At 39.5% G+C, this 26306-nt stretch overlaps 1 protein-coding gene across 1 annotated transcript in view; it reads right to left on the reverse strand.

Annotated features, from left to right (window-relative positions):
* LOC124550850 (spectrin beta chain-like) overlaps nucleotides 1-26306 on the reverse strand; it is a 497121-nt gene that overhangs the window by 62284 nt on the left and 408531 nt on the right. Inside the window, exons 26-35 of the mRNA XM_047125580.1 lie at nucleotides 25847-25963; nucleotides 25494-25694; nucleotides 21667-21875; nucleotides 17664-17868; nucleotides 15917-16111; nucleotides 12799-12978; nucleotides 8088-8332; nucleotides 4272-4495; nucleotides 3991-4082; nucleotides 2643-2747 (exon numbers count right to left, since the gene is read on the reverse strand). Of these exons, the coding sequence (XP_046981536.1) occupies nucleotides 2643-2747; nucleotides 3991-4082; nucleotides 4272-4495; nucleotides 8088-8332; nucleotides 12799-12978; nucleotides 15917-16111; nucleotides 17664-17868; nucleotides 21667-21875; nucleotides 25494-25694; nucleotides 25847-25963 (1773 nt within the window). The remainder of the gene's footprint in view (nucleotides 1-2642; nucleotides 2748-3990; nucleotides 4083-4271; nucleotides 4496-8087; nucleotides 8333-12798; nucleotides 12979-15916; nucleotides 16112-17663; nucleotides 17869-21666; nucleotides 21876-25493; nucleotides 25695-25846; nucleotides 25964-26306) is intronic.

Here is a 26306-nt window from a genome sequence, read left to right on the forward strand (position 1 = left end):
AAACCTATTCTGTTATTTTTGCGTCTTTAAAAGGAGAAAGTTAAAAACAGGCTCAGTTGCAAGGGATGAAAGGAATGCATCAGGTGTGTCATTAAGGAAGTAATACATGATTAAAGAGCCAACATAAGGCTCACCTCATTTGACGTGATTTAAGGAACCAACAGAAAATGTATCCCAGGGTGTCCCAGGAGGAATGGTCAATATTCAGGGACATGACAAGAAAAACGCAAAGCAAAAATGTCTAATAAAGATAGGTTCTAAAATGCATACATTACAGGCTATGAGCCTATTCATTTTAGCTACTGTGAAGCATCTCTTCTATTGAAGTATGCATATTATAGCCCACATGAAGAAGACAAAATTGTCTTGTTTTGGTCCTTACTACCTCCTTCCAAACTATGGAGAGCAAAGGGCTTGCAGTAGAAGAGATTTCTTTCACAGGATCAAAGATGAAAAAGAGCTCATAGCTCTTGAGGTATGCATTATAGAAGCAATGTTTAACAGACTTCCGTTTGTTTTGAATGATTGTTCTTGACATGAATATTGACAATTTCTCCTGGGACACCCTGCCTAAGATATGAAAGACGTCTTGTTATTACAGCTCAAGCTGTGTTAACGACCACACTTCATTTAACAACTTGGTATCAAAGTATGGTCCATATTCAGTGGCACACAAGCTGGAACATCTAAATCACATTCTGCTGTCAGCTTCATAATGTGCGTAGAACTTTCACATGTTTGTGTGTCTCACATTTACAATGAGAGGGACTCTCCTACTCAAACAATTGCTCTTTCTTCCCTGAGGAGAAACATGCAAGTTCCAAACTTTTTTCATAACTATGCTTTTAAGGACTTCTTTCAGCAAGTACTTGGAATTCCATCTGTGGAAAGTAAATGCTGGCCATTGTTCTGTCGTCACATAACTTTACGGTCCTCTCAATAAAATTTTACTTTTGAGAAACATACTGACACTGTAATCTGTGGAGTAACTGTAAACAGGCTCCCGATTTGCCAGCTTTGGACCCCAGTCGGTCTAATATAGTGTCATCTTAGGACAAGCACTGGTTATTATTGGACTCTACTCCAGAGTTGCAACAGAAAACCTCGCTAGCTGTTCCGTATCTCCTGCACATTAAAGTTGACGAGTCCCCTCAGTATTTATCAGTATAAGCATGTGAATGTGGAGTGGATGCACTGCATAGGTATGTGTTGACATTTTATCTTTAAGGTTAATTTATTAATTTTATTTATCATATGATGACAGAAAAAATGCTAGACACCTATTTACAAGAAATATATACATTTCTATACACATACACATCCTCTCCAGCTTTTAACGAGTTTGTAGCTCTATGTCTATGCTCAAAATCCAGTCAGAAGCTGCTGGATACAAATTGTGGTCTTCCATTGTCTCTTTGAATACTCTGAGAGAACTATTAAATGTTATGTGATGTACTGTTTTCTGCTCGCATTCACATTCGGAAGGACGACTTCCAGCCCCCATTAGTGCAGCAATGCTCCACATCTGCCCTGGTCAGTTCTTATCTGATCCAGTATGCACCATCGTGCTAGATGCAAGCCTGCTGATCGCTCCCAGAGAGTTTTGATCAAATTGTGATGCTTCTGAGAAGATTGCTCCTGCCATTAATCATTTCAGGCTTCTTACATGTTGAAGTAGTTGATCTGCATGCAGATTGCTGTGCACCACAATGGTCTTTTAGACCCCAGAAGGTGGTGTTCTGATGATAAAATTCTACTGATGATGAAATTCTTGTTCATGCACTCAGCAGTGACAGTGTCTTATGTACATCCACGGAATATTACTAAGGACCAGTAGCACGTACGAGTTTGTGGGATGAATAAACTGTGTGCGTGTGAGAGAATGCATGTGCGCACGGGAAAAAAAGCCTCTGGTACTGTAGATAAGATGATAGGCAAAAGCAACAGAATCCATGAGAGTAAATGGAATGGTAAAGATATCAAACAGGAAATATAATACGGACGGAATCAGGAAATAAATACAAGAGGCTCAACCCAACATCAGTGTTCGATAGACTGCAAATCTGAGGTGTTAGCCCAATCTTATTTCTAAACTTTGCTGTATGCATGTCGTCATCAAATCACCTACAACGCAGGAACATGGTATTGGAAGGGAGAAGTGTATCATCATCTTACGAGAAAAATAATAAAAATTATTTGGTGTAGTAGAAAGTATTACCAACAGTGACACACTATATTGTTAGCCACAATTCACCACATTCATGCTCTCAAATCCATCAATTACCATGCCCAATAATTTAAAAAATTAAGAAATGTAACTGTGTCAAGCAGATACATAAATTACTTAAGACAACGAGATTACATGCTACACCCACAACCGCAACTTGAAATAACAATGAATTAGTTCATGCACAACAGGCAATTACCCAAACAATTTCAAAAGTTTACCTTTAACTTCTTCTTGTGGGATATTATTGACGGCACTGCAGTAGATTCCCAGACAAAATGCCGCAATCCTGCATTTTAGCTTTACCAGAGTTACTCAATGAGTGAGATTTCAAGATTTTCCTCCTCCTCTTTATCAACAGTAGAATTTGTTTCTTTAATGTAATTTTAACACCGCAGATGGCATCCGCACTTACCGTCGTAAGCCTTTCAAGCGCACTGAAGCGTTCTTCTTGGGCTGCTGCAGATTTTTCGAAGGCTTCATGCTTCTTTATTAGATTTTCAACCTCGTCAATTGTATGCTGGAAAAGAAAAATGGTTCATAACTTGTATCTCCAAGGTATAAAGAGGGATGACTGTAGTTGGCGAGTTCACTTTGGCGAGTACATTTGCTAACATCAAAGGAATCTATTCTGTGCATTCACATAGTTTTCAGGAACTGGAAATATATCCAAAATTGCAGTAAAAAGACTTCAGCTAAAGTCAAGATTGTTATCTGGGTATCCTTGTGAGAATTTAGGGCCTACTACAGCTTAATCTAAATTTAAAAATGAATGCTTGTTTGAACTGCCTTATGAAAAGAAGAATCATGTATGAGTAACCTGAACAAACCATTTCTCCATGAATTTTACTTTTTAGCCTCACCACATAAAAGAAAACTTTAAAATCTGTGATTAACACTATTCACTGACTAAATTTTGGTTGCTTTCTGTTGGTTTTATTAACATATTAAAATCACAGCTGGAAAACACTAGACAAACTAAACCATGTGGCTGATGAATCAGATCAAATACTGTTAGTGAAATTCAGGTAAGCTCCCCCGCCCCCCCTCCACACACACACACACACACACACACACACACACACACACACACGGAGGGGGGGGTGGGGGTGGCAGAGAGGGAGAGGGAGAGGGAGAGGGGGGAGGGAGGGAGGGGGGGGGGGGCGAGAGAGAGAGAGAGAGAGAGAGAGAGAGAGAGAGAGAGAGGGGGGCAGGCTGCAATGGCAGAATATCGGTGATGACAATAATGAAAGGGCATGGCTAAGGGGCCAATTTATTTTGGAAATAAAGTCATGGACAGAGACCTGATCACACACACATCCAAGTCCTGCTCTAACTATCTAATATGTGACCCCATCTTAAATACATTGCCCAGTCTTTAATTTTACAGCTCAAATTTTTCCTCGCCTTTAACTAAGCAAACTCTGTCATAAAACTGTGTGTCTCATTTTTGTCACAGCAGTTTCATAGCACTATCTTTCAGGTACATCTTTGCATCCTCTACCATCTGATAAAGCTTGCACATCCAATAGTTCTCAAACCAGAAACTGTTTCCTATTCCCTACACCCCACAATATTGCTTCTGTCCTATGTATATTTACCATCTACAGGTCAACTATTTCAACATTTCTATGGCTCTCAAAAATAGGTAAAGTTCTGCTCCCTGGCCCTAGAGGGGCTAATCAGACCCATTGTTGGGATTCTTGACCTTGAACCTGCAATTATTCTATGACCCAAAAAATATTTTCTTGCAAAATACATACCCCCAATTCCTGACTCATGAGGTATGGTTCCTGTGCGATCAGCCAAGCTTCCGCCACGGCCGCATCTCTGGCAAACTGGTACACTTCCAAGACTGAAACACAGTTTTAAAATATGTTTAAATATATAAAAACAACTTCATACACACTGTTAACATTTAACTTCATTTTTACTGTTAATCTTTGACATAAGAAGTCCTTCCCTGATCTTTATCAACAGACTACCCAATGTTATCAGTAAACCCCGTTACATAGGCAAGAACAAAAAAGGGTGTTTTACTTACTGAGCTGCAAGTTAAGCCATCGTTCCTCCCATCTGTGGAGCAGAGACTTGTGCTGATTGGTCAGCGACAACAGCTTTTCTTTGATTTCCGCACTCGCATAGTGGTTACGTGCCAACAGCTCTTTGCCAAGAGATATGCACGAGGTAAAGTTGTCTTCCCTCGCATCTATTTCTGCTTTGAGGCTCTGGTGGTTGTTCATCAGGAGCTCCACACCACTCACATCCCTATAATGTCACAATACCAATAAAGAGAGACTACCACTTAACAATACACAAACAAGTCAATTAGGAGCATTGGGAGAACGGAAGAAGTAGTAACCAACAATACGCTTCATCCAGCAACAGTAATTTATTCATATGAAAGGCAATTCCCTTGCAGCTCCATTTTTTAATTTTATTTTCATGTTTATCTCATTTCCAAACATTCAATTTAATGACAGTGACATACCGTATTTGCTCGAGTTAAGCTGACCTCTAATGTGATGAGACGTGGGAGTGGAACAATAATGATTTACCCTCTTTTTAAGTTGTACTTACAAACCAAAACAAATATGGCTCATCAAAGATGCACAAAATACAAAGCACTCCCACCTCTTAGAGATTTGTGGGGAGTAGATTTATTTGTAGTGATTTGCATGGAATTTAATTTAGCCTATTGGACACTTAAAATTACTGTTACATTGCAAACACTGCTAACAGCAGTGAGAATTCGCAATATCTATCTAAATATTCTTACAGACTGTACCACAATTCACGTTTGAGTCGTATATGGGTCTTTTCAAAGTATTTTTAAGGTCTACATATCCAAGATAATGATTTGTATCATCTCTGGCAGAGGTTAGACAGGGTACCTTATTAGTTTTTTTTTTTTTTTTATTCTAAGCAATCTGAAAGTATTTGTATGGAGTGTAGCCATGTATGGAAGCGAAACGTGGATGATAAATAGTTTGGACTAGAAGAGAATAGAAGCTTTCGAAATGTGGTGCTACAGAAGAATGCTGTAGATTAGATGTGTAGATCACATAACTAATGAGGAGGTATTGAATAGAATTGGGGAGAAGAGGAGTTTGTGGCACAACTTGACAAGAAGAAGGGACCGGTTGGTAGGACATGTTCTGAGGCATCATGGAATCACAAATTTAGCATTGGAGGGCAGCGTGGAGGGTAAAAGTCGTAGTGGGAGACCAAGAGATGAATACACTAAGCAGATTCAGAAGGATGTAGGTTGCAGTAAGTACTGGGAGATGATGAAACTTGCACAGGATAGAGTAGCATGGAGAGCTGCATCAAACCAGACTCAGGACTGAAGACAACAACAACAACAACAACAACAACATAATAATTCTACACAGAATCATTTACTGCAAAAGTGGCCCCAACAAAGTGCAAACTGTAAGTATTGTCATCGCTGCAGAAAACCTTTCTGCTGTAGCATCTCCTACGTCTGTCAATGTTGTTCGACAAACAAGTTACGAAACATCTGCTTAGGACAAAGGTGCGAAGAGGCTTGCACAGGCTTACGGTAGACCAAATAGACCTCTGCTATGGAGAAACCCCCAATAATGTGCCACAGTAGGACAGAAAGATGTAAATAACTATCACATAAACAGGCACATAAGACACACACACTACTATTCACTCGTAGTGACACAGGCTCATCAACTGACAGGATACCCTCACATATCTACAAAGAAAGTGACTTAGAAATGAAAAGAAAAACTACAAAACAGAAATTTTACTGAATTATTATATAAACATACATGTATTGTTTTAAATCAATACTCAGATGATCGTGAGTCATTGTAACACCATTGCTACTCTCTTCATACAGAGCATTGTCATCTGTGCAATCGAGCACATAAGAAACAGCATTTTCTAAGAGCATGATGGACAGTTTTACTTGGGCTACATGTGTGTAAAGGACGATGTGCTGCACTTTACAATGGTTCCAAAGCTGAAAATGTAGTAGTGGATACAATAAACATAATTACACTCAAACAACAAAAATGTTTTAATTTTAAAAAAAACTTTGGATGACTGTGGCCTCTGATAAAGATAAGATCAGTACTTATACATGTGAATAGTAGCCATTTGGGCTAAGAAGAAATCATTAGAGCCCAGACATTTAATATTAATTTCTTCAGCGACTCCATACCAATTTCGACTATTTATTTTTAGCTTATTTTTGTACTATTATGCAATTTAATATCGAGCCATTTACAAACGTATACTTACATTTGCTGGCTGTTGGGTCATTAAAATTCTGTGATGACAAATACTGCCACACTGGTCTGTTGTATACGTTGTGCACAAAGCATGGCAATTAACTTTGTACTTCCATTACTCACACAAAACTTTAATTATAAATACAACATACACACTCAGATGTGGTGCCTTTGTGTATGTGACCAGTCTGGCAAAATCTGCCTTCATAGAGTTGTGATGACCAAGTAGCTAATGAATTTATGTAGGTACTCGAAAATTACCTAAGATCAAAACTGTTCAACATTACAAAGCTAAATTAAAAGTCAACAGTTGCATTCAGGCACCTAACAGATCATAAATCTTAAATGTGTTCTCTCTTACCTAAAATGCAGGAATAAAAATTCGTAGTGAACTTTTTAGATCTTACCAAGATCTAAGATTCAATTGATTGAGTAACTCTTCTCGGAATGCTCAAAGAATTTGGCTTATATAAGAAAACAAGAGCCATTATATACCAGACTCTTCCCGACACCACCCCTGAAGTGAAGTTTATGGGAGAAATTTCAGATGCTTTCGAAATCAGGTTCGAGGCAAGCAAGGAGATGGACTTTTACCTTTGCATTTCAACTGTGTACTTCAGAAAGTTAACAGATGGGGCGAAAATGAATGAGTGACAAGGTGCTGAAAATGGAGTCAGGTTTACATCTTAAAACAAGAATTTCACAGTTGACTCCCAGGCTGTTGCAGAAGATCTGGAAATCTTTTTCCAATTTGCTAGACATAGTGGCATGACAAATCAATGAAGTGAAGCCATAAGCACCAAAGACAAGACACCAAATCCCCCCACAAGCAAATTGAGTTTATTCAAAAAAATCAGGGCACCGGAGTACTAGAGGAAGAAGAAGGAGAAATGGATGGACGAAGAAGTTTATTTCTAGGAGAATGGAGAAAGCCAAGCTCTCCTGAGAAAGAAATCTTTGAATCATTGATCAGAAAAACGTAAACAGCATATTAGCTACTGTAAGGGTATACAAGAAAAGTCAATCTCAATTAGTGCAAAGATGGGACATTATTGCACAATAAGACCGGTTGCCCTATACGTCGAAGATTGCCTCGCTATGGGAAGAGAAAGTGTGGTCAACAAATTAGAAGTAAGAGAATCTTTTTCTATAGGCATACTGCTCATACGAGTCTTTCACTGTTGAAGAATCTGATCTGCTGTTACTTTCCCAACAAGAAACCCATAAAGGTGTGGTTCATCAAAGTAGAGAAAGACTTGCAATAAGTGGGGATAACAGTGGAGAAAGTCCATAAACGTATTCTGCTCAAGAATAAACACCAAGAGCACCTGGGCCTCCCAGATAAGCCAAAGTAGAAACTGGCAAAAATTTAGATCAAAGGTATGGAGCAGCATAGGAAACAAGTGTGAGAATACTGCACAAAAGTTAAGGAACCATGCAAGAAAAAGGAAAAGCGTAGTGGAAATAACATGTTCCAGAGAGGACCAATATTGGAAGAAGAAGAAGAAGAAGAAGAACAACAACAACAACAAGAACAACAACAACAACAGGAGGTGGTCACCAAACAAGCAGTGTATCACAAAACGACTTGCCTTGGCTTCTCAGATGTGTTCATCTGACGCACGACGTCATCCATCCAGAGGATGAGCGTGCGCACCATGCAGAAGAAGCGGAACAGGTCGCCCGTGTCACCCAGCTTCTGGCGCCGGTCCTCGCAGTGGGCCTGCAGGGCGTTCCAAGCCCCCACCACCTCCGCCTCACGACCCGTTATCTCACGGGCACGCTCGCCAGCGTACGCCGTCTGCAACTTGGCTGAAGATGCCTGAATGGCCTCCACCTGTATGCAGTCAAAAGCATTATTACATTAACTGAAAGTTTGTGCAGAGATTCTTTTCAAAGTTTAATAATTGAATAGGTCTAAGGGCAATTGTGAAAAGCTGTTAAGTATTGTATGAAATAAATGGATATGTCCATTATTACTACCTGTTACAGTTAATGATAATCACAGTGTCTGTGTACAGCAGAAACATTAAACAATCTGAAATGCATTGAATACAATCAATTATGCAAGAGGTGTGATAACACAACACTTAAAAATGATCTTATATTACTTAAGGTAACAACCTTCGATTTCATATAATGTTCACTGAAAGACGTTTACAATACCACTTTTCTGTAGGAAATATGCGCTATCCAACGCATTATAGCATTGCTGTATATTAATGGTAATGTTAATTTCTTCCACATTTACAAATCCTCATGTAACACCATTGGACGTAATTTAATGACCAGCCAATCACAAAGTTTTGTGACATCATTTCATATTCAAGATTACAAAACTCTACAGTTTGAAAATTCATGTATGCTCATACATATTTCTGTTCAGTCAAATCAATCATTTCAAACTCATGTTAGACAGAAACTCAATCATGCAACACAATTTTTGTGCAACATATGAAGAATTACCAGACTGCAGTTTCTTGAAAACACTGCAAAATGTCGTCATTATTTTTTTTTTAAGTGTCAATATGATTTCGAAGCCAGTTTTACAGATGAACTAATTTAACTTTGGAACTGAAACTGGAATTGAAACCTTCGTAAATGAAGACAATCAAAATAGTTACCTACTAGAGCTGGAATTATCATCTCTTCAAAGTGACTGTTTAAAATTAGTATTTTACAAACTTTTGTTAACTGTAAAACTAAGATACATGAAGATTAACTGTTTCAAATATTTTTAATTATTAATGTTGAACTCACTGTCACACTTAAGTCTCTGTAAATTTGAAATTTCTTGTTACAGTTGTATAAAAGCCTAATACTAATGATTTACAAGAACTTGCCTAGGCTAAATGGAAGTTTAAGTTGGACACTGTGAGTGGATAGTAGTTGCAGAGTTAAGAAATTTTTGTTTTGACAGAATTTGAAACAAAAATGTACCATTCTTCAACCAGTTTATGCATAATTTTGATGTTGTATTTAAAGTTGAGGAGAAACAAGATTACATGAGCTTAAAGACGGTGTTTCATTCTGTAGCTTGAAATATGGCTTAGTTCTATTGCCAAACTATTGACCACGAGTCAGTTTTATCAGTTAAACATTTAACAGATGGTATGTGTTCCTTTTGTCGTAAGACAGTACAAAATTCCTTATTTACTTTAAACAGTTGCACTGTTGCAATTATGTAAATGACTATACATAATAGGGAACATTTTCTAGTTTCATGTCACCCAAAAACTGTATGGCAGTGTTATTAATTTAGTCCCATTAGATCAAACTGAACACCAAAATAATGCACTGTAATTGCAGCATGCCAATATTATCATACTTTTTACATTTTTACACCATTAGCTATGAGGAGTTACCATTGTTTTCTCATTTTCCATTATACTCTTATAAACTGAGTTGTAATTTTATAGTATATATTTACCCCCATTTCTCTGTTTACAGTCAGTTTTTGTAATAAGTTTTACTAACTTTCAACAATGACTGACTGAAACATCACTAACACTATCTTTGCTTTGGCTGCTTGTTCTTAACAGACATTAATGATTGTCTACTCTTTGATTTGTTTAAAATTAACTGATGATCAGCAGTAATTATGCTTTTAAATTTGATAAAGAAAACCAAGTACAGACAGCTGTTGATTATTTTGATGTTCAGCAATTCTGATGGGGCTATATTAATAACATTAGCGTACAGATATGACATAACACAAACAATATATCTACATTCACACCAACATGTCTAATCTGCAATCCATACATAAGAGCTTGACAGAGGGTTCACTGAATCACTTTAGATTCTTTTGCCGCCGTTCTATTCTCTACTAGTGTGCGAGAAAAATGAACACTTAAATCTTTCCATGCAAGCTCGAATTGCTGTTATTTTTTATGATGATCATTTCAGTTTATGTATGCAGCCATTAGCAAAAATTTTTGCATTCAGAGAAGAACGTTGGTGACGGAAATTTTGTGAAAATATCTCCCTGCAGAAAGGAAAAAAAAGTCATATCTATGGCACACTCTCCCCTATTTTGTGGTAATACAAAATGAGCTGCCTTTCTCTGAACTTTTTAGATTTCATTTGTCAGTCCTACCTGATACAAATCCCATACCATGTAGCATATTCCAGAAGAGCCATAGTGCAGGCAGTCTGTCTAGTAGACCTGTTGCATCCTCTAGGTGTTCACAGATATGTTGTCCAAAGCATTTTGCAATTGTCTTTGATCTTCTGATGACTTGACTACATGATAAACGACAGCATTATCTGCAAAGAAGGCTACTTACATTGCCTCCTAAATTATTTATATACATTAGGAAAACCAAAGGTCCTATAACACTTCTTGGGGAAGAGAGTTCATTTAACAATAATGTATTGGCTACAAACCATTCAAACGTAAAAAAATCATTAGCATTTGACTTGCTATTTATGGGAAATAAAGAAGAAATTACGATAATTCGCAGTCAGTTTTGGCAAGTGTTGATGTGAAGCTGCAACAACGTAAACAAAATGGTGATTGTATTGTCATATCATGTCTGATATTTTGACACACATACTACAGACAGTTTTGGATAGGAGCATTAATAACATCAGGAAAGAATAGTTCAAGTTACAACTATTGTAGTCAATATAAATAAGAAACTGAGTAAGTAAAACCAAGTTCTACAGTTGTAATGGTAATCGTGACACACAGTTCAAATTTAAAAATTATTTACTGCAAACCTATCTTAGCTAGGAGTGGAAAATACGCATTAGCTATTCAATTCAACTGAATATACAGGGTGTCCGAAAAGTCTTTCCCTGATTACATAAATTGATAACTCAGGCTAGAAGTAAGATACAAATATGAAACTTGTGTTTAATTGTTTACAACTATCAAAAGTTTTTTTTTCTGTTTTAGGTTCGTAGTACGTAAGTAGTGGATGAGGTGCAGTGCCCAAGAAGCCATGTTAACCAATCAGGAGAAGGCATAGTGTGTCCTGTGGTACCATGAGACACGATCAACAACCACAGTGCAGACACACTTCCAGACAACATTTGGAAGGAATCCACCTGATGTCAAGAGCATTAAAGCCTGGTATGAGAGGTTCAAGAACACAGGATTGGTTGCTGACCTTCCGAGGTCTGATCGACGAAGAACCTCAGCAAACAGGGTGGAAGCTCTAAGGCAGTGTTTTCTGCGAAGTCCGAAGAAATCGGTGCGCAGGGTCTCACGTGAATTACAGATGCCAAAAAGCTCTCTCCGTGACATTTTACACAAACGTTTATTGTTTCGTGCATACAAAGTGCAAATCATTCAGGCCTTGTTGCCCAATGATAGTACACGTCGACATGACATTGCGGTCGAAATGCTATTACGTATTGAGGACAATGAAGGTTATCTCAGACGAATTGCCTTTTCCGACGAAGCGACCCTTTTTGTCAGTGGAGTAGTGAATCTCCATAATGTGGGCATTTGGGGTTCACAACCCCCTGGCAAGTTCATAGAGTGCACCAGAGATAGTCCAAAGGTGAATGTTTGGTGCGCTATTGCACGATCGAAATATCGGGCCACTCTTCTTCGCTGAGGCTACCATCACATCTGCAGTGTATCTGGACATGTTGCAACTGTATGCTGTTCCTCAGATGCTTCAGTATCACCCCGATGTCTTGTTTCAGCAAGATTGTGCACCGCCTCATTGGGGCTTGGACGTCCGTGCCTATCTCGATATGACCTTTCCTGGGCGATGGATTGGTCATAATGGGCCAACGGTTTGGCCTCCACGCTCTCCTGACATAACCCCATTAGACTTCTTTTTATGGGGTTGTGTCAAGGACGAGATCTACCGAACACGTGTACCAGATCTTGAAACCCTGCGGTAACGGATAACCACAGTCGTTGAATCGATACCTCCAGTGATGTTGGCTAATGTGTGGACGGAAATTTAATATCGCCTAGATGTGCTACGTGCTACCAAGGCTGCTCATGTGGAAGTTTACTGATGTGTGAAAAAAACTTTGATAATTTGTAAACAATTAGACACCAGTTTCATATTTGTATCTTACTTCTCGTCTGAGTTATCAATTTATGTAATCAGGGAAAGACTTTTCGGACACCCTGTATGTACTTATCAGTAGTAAATCTGAATGGTTATCACAAGACAAACATTTTTCATAAAACCAACACAAATATTACAACAAACACCATTATAAAAATGCAAGTCAAAAAGCACACGAAGAAGTGATGTCACAGCAACCACTACCATTACTTTGCGAATCAAAGAATTGAGAACAACTCTCGAGCCCCCGCGGTCCTCTTACCTGGCCACCGAGTGTCTGCAGGTCCTGTAAGAATGTATGGTGCTTGCGCTGCAGGGCAGAAACCTGACCGGCATCACGACCCAGCTCCTCCGACATCGAGTTTTGCTTCTCCAGAATGCGGCTCAGCACATCCTTGCAGTCGTGGAAGAACTTGTGCAGTTCTCTCGACGCTTCCAGCATCTAGTTGCAGAGTAAATGACATGTTTAGTAAGTCTTCACAATCTACCTGCTCTAGGAATTCTAGAAAAGATAAAAGTTATTTGGATGTGAATACCTCTCAGTGCCGTTTTTTCGCAATCGAGACCGAACTTGCTGGTACCGTTCTGAGATTTGTGACATTAAAGAGTACAAATATTATTTTGTCAAAGGGATATCGACTAGGGACAAGTTGCCTCGTGCAGTGAGCTGAAGTGGAATACGATCTGACACACTCACGGACAGGTGCGTGTGCACGGCCAACGGCCGAGTGAGTTTACGCTGTGGTGCTGTGACTTGACTGAGCTGCAATTTTTGCAATTTTAACTGGAGTTAGAAATGTTGGTGGTATAGTGCCAGTTAAAACTAACTTTTTGAGATAAAAATGCTAATTTCATGCAGAGAGGCTCTGGTGAGGAAAGAGGAGGGGTTGGGAGAATATTTCCTGTTGTTGTTGTTGTGGTCTTCAGTCCTGAGACTGGTTTGATCCAGCTCTCCATGCCACTCTATCCTGTGCAAGCTGCTTCATCTCCCAGAACCTACTGCAGCCTACATCCTTCCGAATCTGCTTTGTGTATTTATCTCTTGGTCTCCCTCTACAATTTTTACCCTCCACGCTGCCCTCCAATACCTAATTGGTGATCCCTCGATGTCTTAGAACATGTCCTACCAACCGATCCCTTCTTCTAGTCAAGTTGTGCCACAAGCTTCTCTTCTCCCCAATTCTATTCAATACCTCCTCATTTCCTGTTACACTGGCAATAATACAGCAGGATCCATTTATCTGGCACCAATATGCACAAGAATTTTACTAAGATCATAGAGTATTCTAGAGAAGGAAAGTTGCTAATACTATATAAAATTTGTACCTAATAAATTAAAAACATTTCTTCTTAGCATTGAGAATCATTTCTGCATGGCTCTGCAAAGTATTTTTTTTTTCTTAACTGGTCTCAGTGAAAAGTCATGCAGCACAGTGTGACAATACAGTGTCATGTTGCATAGTTAACATTGCTACTGTTTTGTTCATTTAATTTTAGAAAACAGTAAAATTGCTTTTTCAGGCTGTTCCCACTTAAATAGGCACGCACAAACACTTGGAAGTGGTGGCAAGAAATGTTTGAATACAAACGAAATACATTAAAGGTAGAAATTGTACACTTAATATTATTCATTATGTGATGCATATTTTGGTTAAAGGAATTTATAGTGACACCACTGATGCTCAAGATGGCAATGACAACTTTTAACTGGAAGAGATTTATGTATATCAGGTGGCTCTAAAATGAAAGTGCATTTGGTACTGTAATGACACCTTTTGTGTTTTCTTTTTCTGCAACGGAAATTGTTACCACATTTTAGCATTTGTTTGGAGTTCATAATGGATCCAACAACAAAACAGCACTCCAGCTTTCGTGAGAAACATGATGTCAATGTGACTCTTCAAATATTCATTGTCAGAAGTCTGGCAGTGCCTTTGGGAGTAAACATCAATAACTGACTTAAGAGCGCAACTAGTAATTTTTGTGGATACATAAAATTCTACCATGTCACCAGTATCTAATTGTGGTGACAAGACTTATTGCAACAATTATATCTGTCACTGCAAACACTAATTACCATTTTTATATATTTTTTTATGAAGGCTTGTAAATTTTAATGTACTTTTATTATTATCATCATCATCATCATCATCGTCATCATAATATCAAATTTTTGTTGTTTTAGGAATGTATATGGCATATCTTTTATGGAAACTAAATTATCTTTGTTTCCACAATAGCGAGCATAAAATGATTGTTGTGATAGGCTGTAGTTTGTAATCCCAGACAGCCTCACAGTCATGTAACTGGATAGTTACAATGGGATCAGTGCCAAACACAAATGAATGTATTCCACACTGAAGGAAGCCACTCAATGAGCTTCTCTCACAGATCCGCGTGTATCTTTATCAATATGCATGATAGGAGTACAACTGCACCTTCACTCTACTTAGCTTGGATTTAACTACTACTGCTTATAACTAGCATCTATTCTAACAAGACCACATTTCTTTTTAAAATGCATTTGCTGGTTACTTCCTGTTCCATGCTGAAAGCACTATGTTCTGCACAACAAAAAGACATACGGCCCACCAATATTTTTCAACACTTCTGAGTTTATGAGCCTGCCTCAGAATTATTCTGCCTCTCATTATAACCATTTAATGAAAAAAATAAACTGCTAACATTAGGTGCTTTCTTTTAATGAATAAATTGCTTTGCTTTCCAGAGAAATTACCATTTCCTGTTTCCTACTCAGCTGCCCACCTTCTTTGTTCACTCATCATAAGCTTTGACTGTGACCACAGGAAGTAATCCTTGATGAAGTCTCTTTCCTAACACTCATGCTCTAGTCTTGGACACAACTGTTCAATTTTTTGTCTTATACTGTGTCCTCTATCTAGAAAGCTTAATCTGAGGCTAAGGGGAGAAAACAGGGTTGAGGTGTTGTGTGATAAATTCTCATTTACTGTTTCAAATATTGATTACTCACACAACTTCAGTGTTGTGAAAGTGGTCACAGTCAATGATGCCTCATTTTTCAAATGCCAAAAAATCTAACACTTTTCCTGGCAGCCTCAAACATTCCTTATACGAGGAGACAAAACAATAAATATTTAGCTGTGCCAAAGACCAGAGTCAATTTATCAGAAATACAATGCCACCGATGAAGTTCTTTGGTGACTGATACATCAGCTTGAGCTGTGGCAGCACTCTTTCACAAAACAATACTACCTTGGCATGAAAATCACAATGTCAACTAACTAGTAACTTTCCTTCATTTCTCTCTCAATTTTTAGTAATGTGAAAGACTTCAGATGCTTCACCAGAACAATATCCTATACCAGCTGAAAGCAACCAAATACTAAGAACTGCCTCACCTGCTTCCTTGTCTCAATGAGCTCCAGCAGATCTTGCCACGCCTCATTCAGTCCGTCCTTCCATTCTGCAATGGTGGCAGAGTCACTGTGGCCTGCTCCAATCAGCTGGTCGGCAATTCCGTTCACGGCAGACACTCTCTCACTGCCGATCGCTTCTGTGTCACGAGCAAACTCCTTGAAGCGTTCCCACAAAAGCTGCAACAAAGCAAGTTACGCTTTATGTTTTGTGTTGCCAAAAACATCAACATTTTTAAGAAAAATAAAGGTAAATCAGGAAAAGGGAACAGGGGAGGGAGAGGGAGAGGGAGAGGGGGAGGGGGAGGGGGAGGGGGAGGAGAAGGAGATGCTACCACGAACTGCCTGAACAATAACATTCTGCCATGCAGGTTGCCACTGAATGAATTAAAATACCCTTTTTATTTTGCTTTCATTGCTGTGCAGATTCACCTGTGAATCAATATTCAACATTCAAATGGTTGAAATCCATATAATGTGTAATATAATTAAAATACAAAACAATTGGTTGTTTTGTCGAAAGAATTTAAGAGAAAACTTGCATACAACATATAGCACATCAAATAACTTGCATACTATACTTTCTGTGGTTACAGTCCAAAGATTAATTAAATCAAAGCTTTGAATGACCAGCATAGTCTGCAACAAATTAAACTCGCATACAGGGTGATGAAAAACAGCCTGATAATACAGTCCCAGCATGACATATAACATAAAACTGAGAAAATTTTTTTTAATAACCACAGGTCAGAAATGCAGTGTTATGGAACTATGACCATAAAATGACAGCCAATCAGTGACAAATGTGCAGAGTTTGCCCGGTAAGTGAATATGTACAAGTATGTCTAATAGTTTGGTTGAACAAAACTGATCAGCTGTTGTCATTTCTTCAAAGTTGTCCTCCTCAAAGCGACTTTGGAGGCATGAAATGTGAGCATCTGCCATAAAAAGTCTGATTTTGGAAACAAAAGGAGTGTTTAAAATTTAGTTTCTGTTTTCTTTTCAACCACTGTCTTCAAGGGTTCATCCTCATTCTCGGTACATTAGCAAAAAGTAAAACATTTAGCCTTTAGATTTCATCATCATCAGTAGCACTGTAGATGTAAACAGACTGTCTCACTGCAGTGCTGTCAACATTACCACTCATTATCTTAAATTACTTTTAGTGTAGTCGATTAGTCAAGCTTTAGCCAGTAAACTTCACAGATAATTCACATCTAACATAATCAGCCGTGGATAGGAATTTAAAGTTTGCCTGGTTTTTATTTATCAGCTGAAATCATTACCTGCAGTTAATTCAGACCCAAGTCCTTTAGCGCAGCAAGAATTAGTTGTGACAAGTTAATTCAAATATACACACTTCCGTGTACTCATTGCCAACCATCTATATTTTATGGACATAGTCCCGTAACGGTGGATCCTAGACTCAGAGTTACCTGTAATTATCATACCGCGTATCTCTACTTTTTATATTCATCATCATCACCACCATTTAAATATTCCTCTAGCAGAAGCTGATCATCAGAAATGAATCATTTATGTAAATATCTTCCTCCTTGAACATTTTCCAGAACAATATTGCAGTATTTCACTAATAAATATTTTAAATAATGCTGGTGGAAGGCAACAACCTCTCCCGAGGGCCTTATTTACATAGAAGTGATCCAAAAACCTTATGTATATTTCGAATCCAGTTCAAAATTTATTTCTGTAACTGCAGGACAGCACTCACCGTAACATGGTCATAATCCTGGCCCAACTCGTGACTGCCAGCAACAACTTCCCTCTCCGCTATCCACTGCTCGAGGTCGTCGACCTCGCGGTTCAGCATGAACAGCTGCAAAGCCTCCTCCAGCTTGGCACGCCGCTCGCCAGCTAAGTCTTTGAGGCCGGCGTACAGCTTGTCTACCTGAGACTGCTTCACTATTATCTGGTCACTGTAACACCACAAACCGTCTTCAGTAATACTTAGGTTTAGTTGAGCATGCATAAACCTTTGCTTCCTGTGTGTTTGGCCTTCATATTGAATGCAGACAGGTACTGGCATATTTTATAGTTACAATAAAACAGATCTGTGCTAAGCTAGCCAAACATTTAAGATGTTATAGATTTCAAAATGGAAGCAGGAAAAATAAAATGAAATAGTCTGTAAATACTATGAATTATGGCATTTATTATGCAAAGCTTACAAGCTTATTTCTTGAAAATTGTGTCAGAAAGATAGAATCAATTGAAATCAGTGCATGGATGTAAGTGTTTCCAACAGTTTTACATGTGCCTCCGTAGGTCCCCCACCATCACAAGTCGCAACTTCAGCAGAAGTGGCTCATTTGGGTTCTCCAATGTTCACTACACGTCTCTGGAACACTCATAGCATTAAAAGAAGAAGTAATGTTGCATGACTGAGGAGGCCAAGTGATGTCTCCAAAATGAGAGAACACTTCCAAACATTCCACAGACAATGGTCTTGCTGATTTGTGCAGTGTCGGGTATTGCACTACCTTGTTGAAAATAAAGGACGTTCGGGTCAACGCTGAGGCACTGCAAGCAAGGCTGAACAATGTTTCCCCAACACAGTGACACCACAATCTGAATTAACCCACTGTTCCTCCATCTTAATTAATTAAAAAAAATCCCACAGGCCCGGAGTCTCAAAAACACCAAATCCACACCAATCCATGATTTGGGGAAGTGCAGTGGCTTCTTGTGCAGCATTTTAGGGTTCACAGGAGACCAGTACTGCGTGTTCTGTTTTTTGATGAAGCTCGAGAACTGGAAAAGGGTTTTGCGGACATGAACAAATTATTTAAGAAATCTGGGTTTTCAGTTAGGATACCGAACTCGGCAACATAAAAAGTAACTAGTGCTTTCTTGCCTCTGTAGTTAGGTTTCTGTTCAATTGCAATTTGTAAGGATGAAATCTGATCTCTCTAAGCATTTGCCATAAACTGCTTCGACTCAGCCCTGTATTTTGAGCATTGGGGACTAAGTTCAAAACCTTTCCTTACTCTCTGCAAGTTTTCAGGTGTGTGCACTGCATTCCGAGCTCCACCTTTGGATCAAACACACTATCACTGTCTTCAAACTTCTCCACCTAAGCCAATATGGTATTCTAACATGGTACCTGACCAACGTCAAATCTTTTCCTGATGTCACTTTAATGTTGCACTTCCATCACAGACTTCGTTTCATAATAACAATGAACTGAGGTAACACAATGCTGTATGGTCCACTGCTACTGAAATACGAAATGAGATTCTCTCCTTCACCCTCCGCCTCTCTGCTACCCAATACACACTATTGTGCATGCATAATACTTGACATTGAACCATGTTAGTCAGCTCTGCGCCAATCTGCTCCATTGATTTTCGATGTATTACATTTCAGAACTCTTTCTGTACAAGGGCGTATATGCGGCCAAGGGGGTGGGGTAGCGGAGGGTGGGGACTCTTGGATTTTTCCCAGATTTCCCAGTTAAAAACACTTTTTTTCCTTGGAGAAAATATACTATGCAACTGGTGAAAGCACATATTTTTCCGTGTTAAATTATGTTGTACTTTCCCTTGGAGCAGTGCAGAACATCCGGGGACTTTAAGAAATGAAACCAGGAAAAAAAAAAAAAACAACACGTTTTGGAAAGATCCTTGTTGTGCAGCAAAATTTACAATGCATATTTTCATGTTACGAAAGTATAAACATGAATTCCACCAAATACAGCACAGCAGCTTCCAAAGCACTGAAACTGAGGCTGCAACTCAAAAAAATGGTTCAAATGGCTCTGAGCACTATGAGACTTAACTGCTATGGTCATCAGTCCCCTAGAACTTAGAACTAACCTAAGGACAGCACACAACACCCAGTCATCATGAGGCAGAGAAAATCCCTGACCCCACCGGGAATCGAACTCGGGAACCCGGGCGTGGGGAGCGAGAACACTACCGCACGACCACGAGCTGCGGACGGCTGCAACTCATTTTTGTCGGCCAGTCACAGCTCATGCTATGTGATCCTACCAGCTAATGCCAGCAGATATTCAGAGCATAGGACATGTGATGTAGTCAGCCAATAGCAAAATCACTTAAGTGGAGTGAACACACAAACACGAAAAGCTAATGGTTTAAATTAATATGCAGGCAGTATAGCTACAAGGAAAGCTAAGCTTTCACATATAACATTGGTCGTAACAAAATTTGACTTTTTTTTTTTTTTCTGAGGATGTAGTGACAAGATCCTTAGCGGGATCCCAGGCTGTGGCTAACCCATGTCTCCTCAATACTATTTCTTCCATGAGTGCTAGTTCTGCAAGGTCTGCAGGAAAACTTCTGTGAAATTTGGAAGGTAGGAGACAACGCACTGGTGGAATTAGAGCTGTAAGGACGGGTTGTGAGCCATGCTTGGGTAGTTCAGATGGTAGAGCACTTGCCCACAAAAGGCAAAGGTCCTAAGTTTGAGTATTGGTTCGGCACACAGTTTTAATTTGCCAGGAAGTTTCATGTGTAAAACTGCGTAAGTACTCACTTTGTGTTATTTTTAATCTATGAAAGAACTAAAAGAAATATCAAAAACTAACCCTGAAACTTGGCCTTTTTAGTGTGTTTTGCCATTTAAGAGATATGAAACACTAATGTGCCAGTAAAATTTTAAATAATTGCATGCATGGCTGATCTACTGCGCTCGAAATTTTTCTAAGTAGCTGGTCCTCAGTGTTAAGTTTTGAATGAGAGTCTAACACTCCATGACTTAAGAAATACATCACACGTTCTCACATGTAACATAATTCATCTTGCGTAAAAGGAAATTTACTTTACGAGCAACATTTCTCAAACTATCATTTACAATATTTTCCCGCAATCTGTTAGAAATGCAAACAGTTGTGACATCATGTTCATCAAAACAAGGCTCACAAGAAATACTTATTGAAAGCAGCTGTTATTACAAAGTATTGCAAAGTCTGACACATTTTGCTGTCCTCTGGCAGTTATGTGTGTACAGTGTATTATAGTAAATGGCACATTTTCTTTGCAACTAAAGTTTTATTTTGTGTTATTATCTTGTTTGTTTTATTGCTGTAGTATTATTCAGTAGTAGTGGACTAAAGTAAAATTCTTTGTTAGAAATCAGTCCTTACCAGTGAAAATCACAAAAATTTAACTGAAAACCAGAACAATGGAAAATTCCCAGTTTCTACCCAGATTAAAAATTCTCGTGTGTTTTTCCTAGATTTCTTGGTTGCCCCAGGGCATATACACCCTGTGTACTTAAATTTTTCAAAAAAAATGGCTCTGAGCACTTTGGGACTTAACATCTATGGTCATCAGTCCCCTAGAACTTAGAACTACTTAAACCTAACTAACCTAAGGACAGCACACAACACCCAGCCATCACAAGGCAGAGAAAATCCCTGACCCCGCCGGGAATCGAACCCGGGAACCCGGGCGTGGGAAGCGAGAACGCTACCGCACGACCACGAGATGCGGGCTAAATGTTTCATATTGGTTGGATTGCTCCAAGTATGTCTTAAGATCAAACTGTATAATTCTGAAATAGATCATGTGAATTAAATACATAAATGAAGTGGAATGGGTTATCCAATAACAGTGCATCAATATTCACAGACTTTTTCATAATGGAAGTGATAGTGGTGATTAGAATACAGATCATTAGTAACAGCTTTGAATTTCTTGCACTCAATGCAATTATGTTGGTGACCAGTTCACACAAATGAAAACAGGTACCTGTCTGGGTGTTGTTCCGCCGTGAGCTGCCGTGCAGTTTCACCCAGCTGGCGAATAGTCTCTGCATAGTCTTCAACTGCGAGTTCCAGTGTCTCGTGTTTCTTCATTAAATTCTGAGCAGAAATCTCATCTTTCCCACGGTCTTCTACCATCATGTACAGCTCCTGCTCACTCATCCAGGATTCAGCTTCACTTGCATCGAAGAAGTACTGTAAATACGACAAGGAACATTAAAGATGTTTTGGACACTTCAGAATTCAATTACTCAAATGTGCAGGAGAAGTATCACCTAATATATTTCTGTGAAAGTACAAAATGATGGTGTACAGACCTACCATTGGCTATATAAATCTAACTAAGAATAATATTTGTTTCATTGACAGAGATAGAGAATGATCTTTCTGACACCTCATTTGTTCTTCTTGCATCTCTAGTTCTCAAAATGTCCCAAATTTAATACTTGATCTGGAGAAAGCCATTCTGACAGTTCAATGTCATATTGCTACAACTTGAATATGCAAAACAACTAGGACTGTAACAGATAAACTTTTTGACACTTCATTTACATAGCTAGCAGCAGCTACTACTTGTGAAATATTTCAATTTTCCCTCCAATCACTAATTAATTTTTTCTTGATTACCTTCAAGCAATTAAATATGTCTAATAAAACTATACCTCAAGGTGGTCAATTAGTACTCCATTTGTCCATTTCCCACTCTTTGCTTAAGTATGAAAATATGGACAAAAACCCACTGTGTAATTTATAATGGGTGTTTTCACTACACTCAAACATTTGATCAGAAAATAATAAACCACCAGTTGCAGCTCTCAGAACGACAGGTTCTATCTTGAGAGGCACAAGGAAGAAAGTATTGGAGGAGTTAAGAATAGGGGTGGGAAGAGTTCATGATGTCGGAAGGGTGATAGGGGAAGAGGGGAGGGGATGTTAGAGATTATTCAGGATCCAGTCCGAGAGGGACCTATGCATGAAGAGGAGGAGGGCATATATAACACTCGGGAAAATGAGAGAAGTCACAAGTGGCAGAGAAAGTTGTGGCAAGTCAAGGTAAACTAACAAAGAAATAAGGTTTCATGCATCAAAATGCCACAGTTCATGATGTCTTAAGTACCCTTAAGCTCATAACCATTAGGATCAAGTCAACCTACGTAAAACAATTGTGTCCCTAAAGAAAGGAGAGTTGAATACTGTTATTCAGTTTCTACAAACGATCAAAAACTTACCAGATCAGCAGAGAATTCCTAAGAGTGAATGTTTAAGGTTATAAAGTATATGAGTGTGGCGTCAATGTTTCTCCACCACTGCGAGACAGCAGTACAGGTGTTATTTAAAAAAAGTGTGACACGATGTGCGGTGTCGATGTGAACAGATAGAAAATGTTCAAGCAAAGTACCTGTTACAAGAATGTGTGGCTAATGTGTTATGTACCTACAACAATCTGTGGCACTTCAATCAGTGAAGCCCCAGGGCAACTATCACTATGACCTTATGGTGGAAAATTTTCCAAAATTTTCCTTGCCTACACAGGTCAGCTAAAAACAAGGAGAGAGGAATTCTGTCATCCTGTGGCTTCCTCCACCACACTGAAGCAGATTCCTACAGAGTTTCAAATGGGAGGCATTAGATTGTCCACCTCATTAGCAGATTTAGTGTTGTGCAATTGTCATGTTTGTTAACACGAAGTAGTAACAAGGAGTACATCATTTCGTCATTAAGGAATTGCAGAGAAGCCCAAGGTTGAACAGAAAGGTGGACAGCTACTGTGAAATAGTGAGGGCAAATTAAAGCCACAGTATGACGAATGTGTAAATAATTCCAAAAATTGAGTGAAGATGAATTTCTACAGTCCCTTAATGGTTCCCAATGAACATTTTTCCTTATTATGAACAGTTTCACTTTTTGAAACATCCTGGCAGATTAAAACTGTGTGCCCGACCGAGACTCGAACTCGGGACCTTTGCCTTTCGCGGGCAAGTGCTCTACCATCTGAGCTACCGAAGCACGACTCACGCCCGGTACTCACAGCTTTACTTCTGCCAGTACCTCGTCTCCTACCTTCCAAACTTTACAGAAGCTCTCCTGCGAACTTGCAGAACTAGCACTCCTGAAAGAAAGGATATTGCGGAGACATGGCTTAGCCACAGCCTAGGGGGATGTTTCCAGAATGAGATTTTCACTCTGCAGCGGAGTGTGCGCTGATATGAAACATCCTGGCAGATTAAAACTGTGTGCCCGACCGAGACTCGAACTCGGGACCTTTGCCTTTCGCGGGCAAGTGCTCTACCATCTGAGCTACCGAAGCACGACTCACGCCCGGTACTCACAGCTTTACTTCTGCCAGTACCTCGTCTCCTACCTTCCAAACTTTACAGAAGCTCTCCTGCTGTGGCTAAGCCATGTCTCCGCAATATCCTTTCTTTCAGGAGTGCTAGTTCTGCAAGTTTCGCAGGAGAGCTTCTGTAAAGTTTGGAAGGTAGGAGACGAGGTACTGGCAGAAGTAAAGCTGTGAGTACCGGGCGTGAGTCGTGCTTCGGTAGCTCAGATGGTAGAGCACTTGCCCGCGAAAGGCAAAGGTCCCGAGTTCGAGTCTCGGTCGGGCACACAGTTTTAATCTGCCAGGATGTTTCATATCAGCGCACACTCCGCTGCAGAGTGAAAATCTCATTCTGGAAACATCCCCCTAGGCTGTGGCTAAGCCATGTCTCCGCAATATCCTTTCTTTCAGGAGTGCTAGTTCTGCAAGTTCGCAGGAGAGCTTCTGTAAAGTTTGGAAGGTAGGAGACGAGGTACTGGCAGAAGTAAAGCTGTGAGTACCGGGCGTGAGTCGTGCTTCGGTAGCTCAGATGGTAGAGCACTTGCCCGCGAAAGGCAAAGATCCCGAGTTCGAGTCTCGGTCGGGCACACAGTTTTAATCTGCCAGGATGTTTCATATCAGCGCACACTCCGCTGCAGAGTGAAAATCTCATTCTGGAAAGTTTCACTTTTTGGTATGCGATAGCCCTCTGTAGAAGAAGGGGCAGCAGACTTCGGATATGAAGTGTTATGAAATTTGTGAACCCAACCGCAGGGAAGTACAGTACAGAAATGTTATTCGAGAACAGAAGCACAGGCTACCTAGTAGGACAAGCCACATGTTGTATCTGCTACACTTCTGCCTACATCTGGTGGCTCCCAGTACTAAGCAACATCACTACCTCCCGTAAGAAGACTCCAAGCCCTCTCTCTGTTGTGGACAAGAATACAGAAGATCCAATCTCTTTCCATACATAATATTATCAAACACCAAGGTTCTATAATCCAACTGAAATCTCAAATGATTCTAGAGCATTGCCACCAGTCTGTCAGCCAGCCTTTCAATTCTGTGTCGGGCTGGAAATTGGCGTGGTCGTCTCGATCCAAGTGAGGCTTCTCTAGAACCAAAAACCCTTCCTCGCATTTCTAGGTGCAGATTGAGTAGAATCAGGAGTGGCACAGGAAGGAGAGCTGCAGCCCTCTACAGTTGTGGACAGTAAGACTCAGCTGTAACTGCAGCGTACAGTGTCACGTATCTCAGCCTACACGCACACTTTCGCCGAGTACCTAGCTGGCACTAAAGCGATTGAGTGGCTGGAAAACCTGTCCACTTACCTTTGATTTTCTGCCTTTGTTTGTTTAACTGGTCGTTTATAATTTTTTGTTTATGATTATTAATTTGTTTGCAATTGTCTACGAGCATGAAACATTAACTAAATAAATATACGTGTTGCACTGACCACACTGCAGAACACGTGGTAGTCAATTTCTGTAGATGACCTCTACACGACTAACCTGTTGGGCTTTCTCCGACTGCAGAAGGTGCTTTCGCCGATTCTCCATGGCGTCCTTGAGAGCTTGCCATTTCTCCTGGAGCTCTTTGATGCGACCTGCAAATTCTTCGGTATCCTCGTGTCCTTCGTCTATGAGCTTCTGCCCGTTGCTACACACCAGGTTTATGCGTGGTTCGTGGTTCTCCACTTCTGTGCGCAATGACTAAAAGAGAGAAAGAGAAAATTGTGTATCGCTTTCTGAAGAATATGCTTGTGTCATAACATTAGTGGATTGTAAGCTGTATATACCACATTTCACATGACTATCTCAATCCTGCAAGTAACAACTGCTCTATGTAATAAATTCCTACATACCTGGTTCTTCTTCTTAAGCATATGCACATTAAACAGGCTATTTCCATACTCTGTTGATGTTGCCTGAGGCATTTTCTCTGCTATCCACAGTTTCTCATCCTCCACATCTCGTCGGAACTGTAACAAAAAAGAAATTAAATAATGAACTGCTACATTAAACCTTTCTTTTATTTTAACTACAAGTATGACAGTAATAACTAATTTACCTAGAAAAAGAGTAAACAATTTTTGCCTTCCCCCTTAAAGTCAAGCTTCCAATTCCGAATCAGTTTCTTATTCCACATTCTACTATATAGGAAATACTACGACACAATTCCACCTTGTGTGCATCAGTGTATCCAAAACATCCTCAGTAAATTCCAATTTTTACAGCAAGGTTCATAATAAGATATAACCCACACTTCAAGTTCCAATTTAAAACCTCCACTACCAGTGAAATTACACAGCCATACCATGATTA

Source organism: Schistocerca americana, chromosome 9 (genome assembly GCF_021461395.2).
Source record: "Schistocerca americana isolate TAMUIC-IGC-003095 chromosome 9, iqSchAmer2.1, whole genome shotgun sequence".
In the NCBI taxonomy this organism is placed as follows: Eukaryota; Metazoa; Arthropoda; class Insecta; order Orthoptera; family Acrididae; genus Schistocerca; species Schistocerca americana.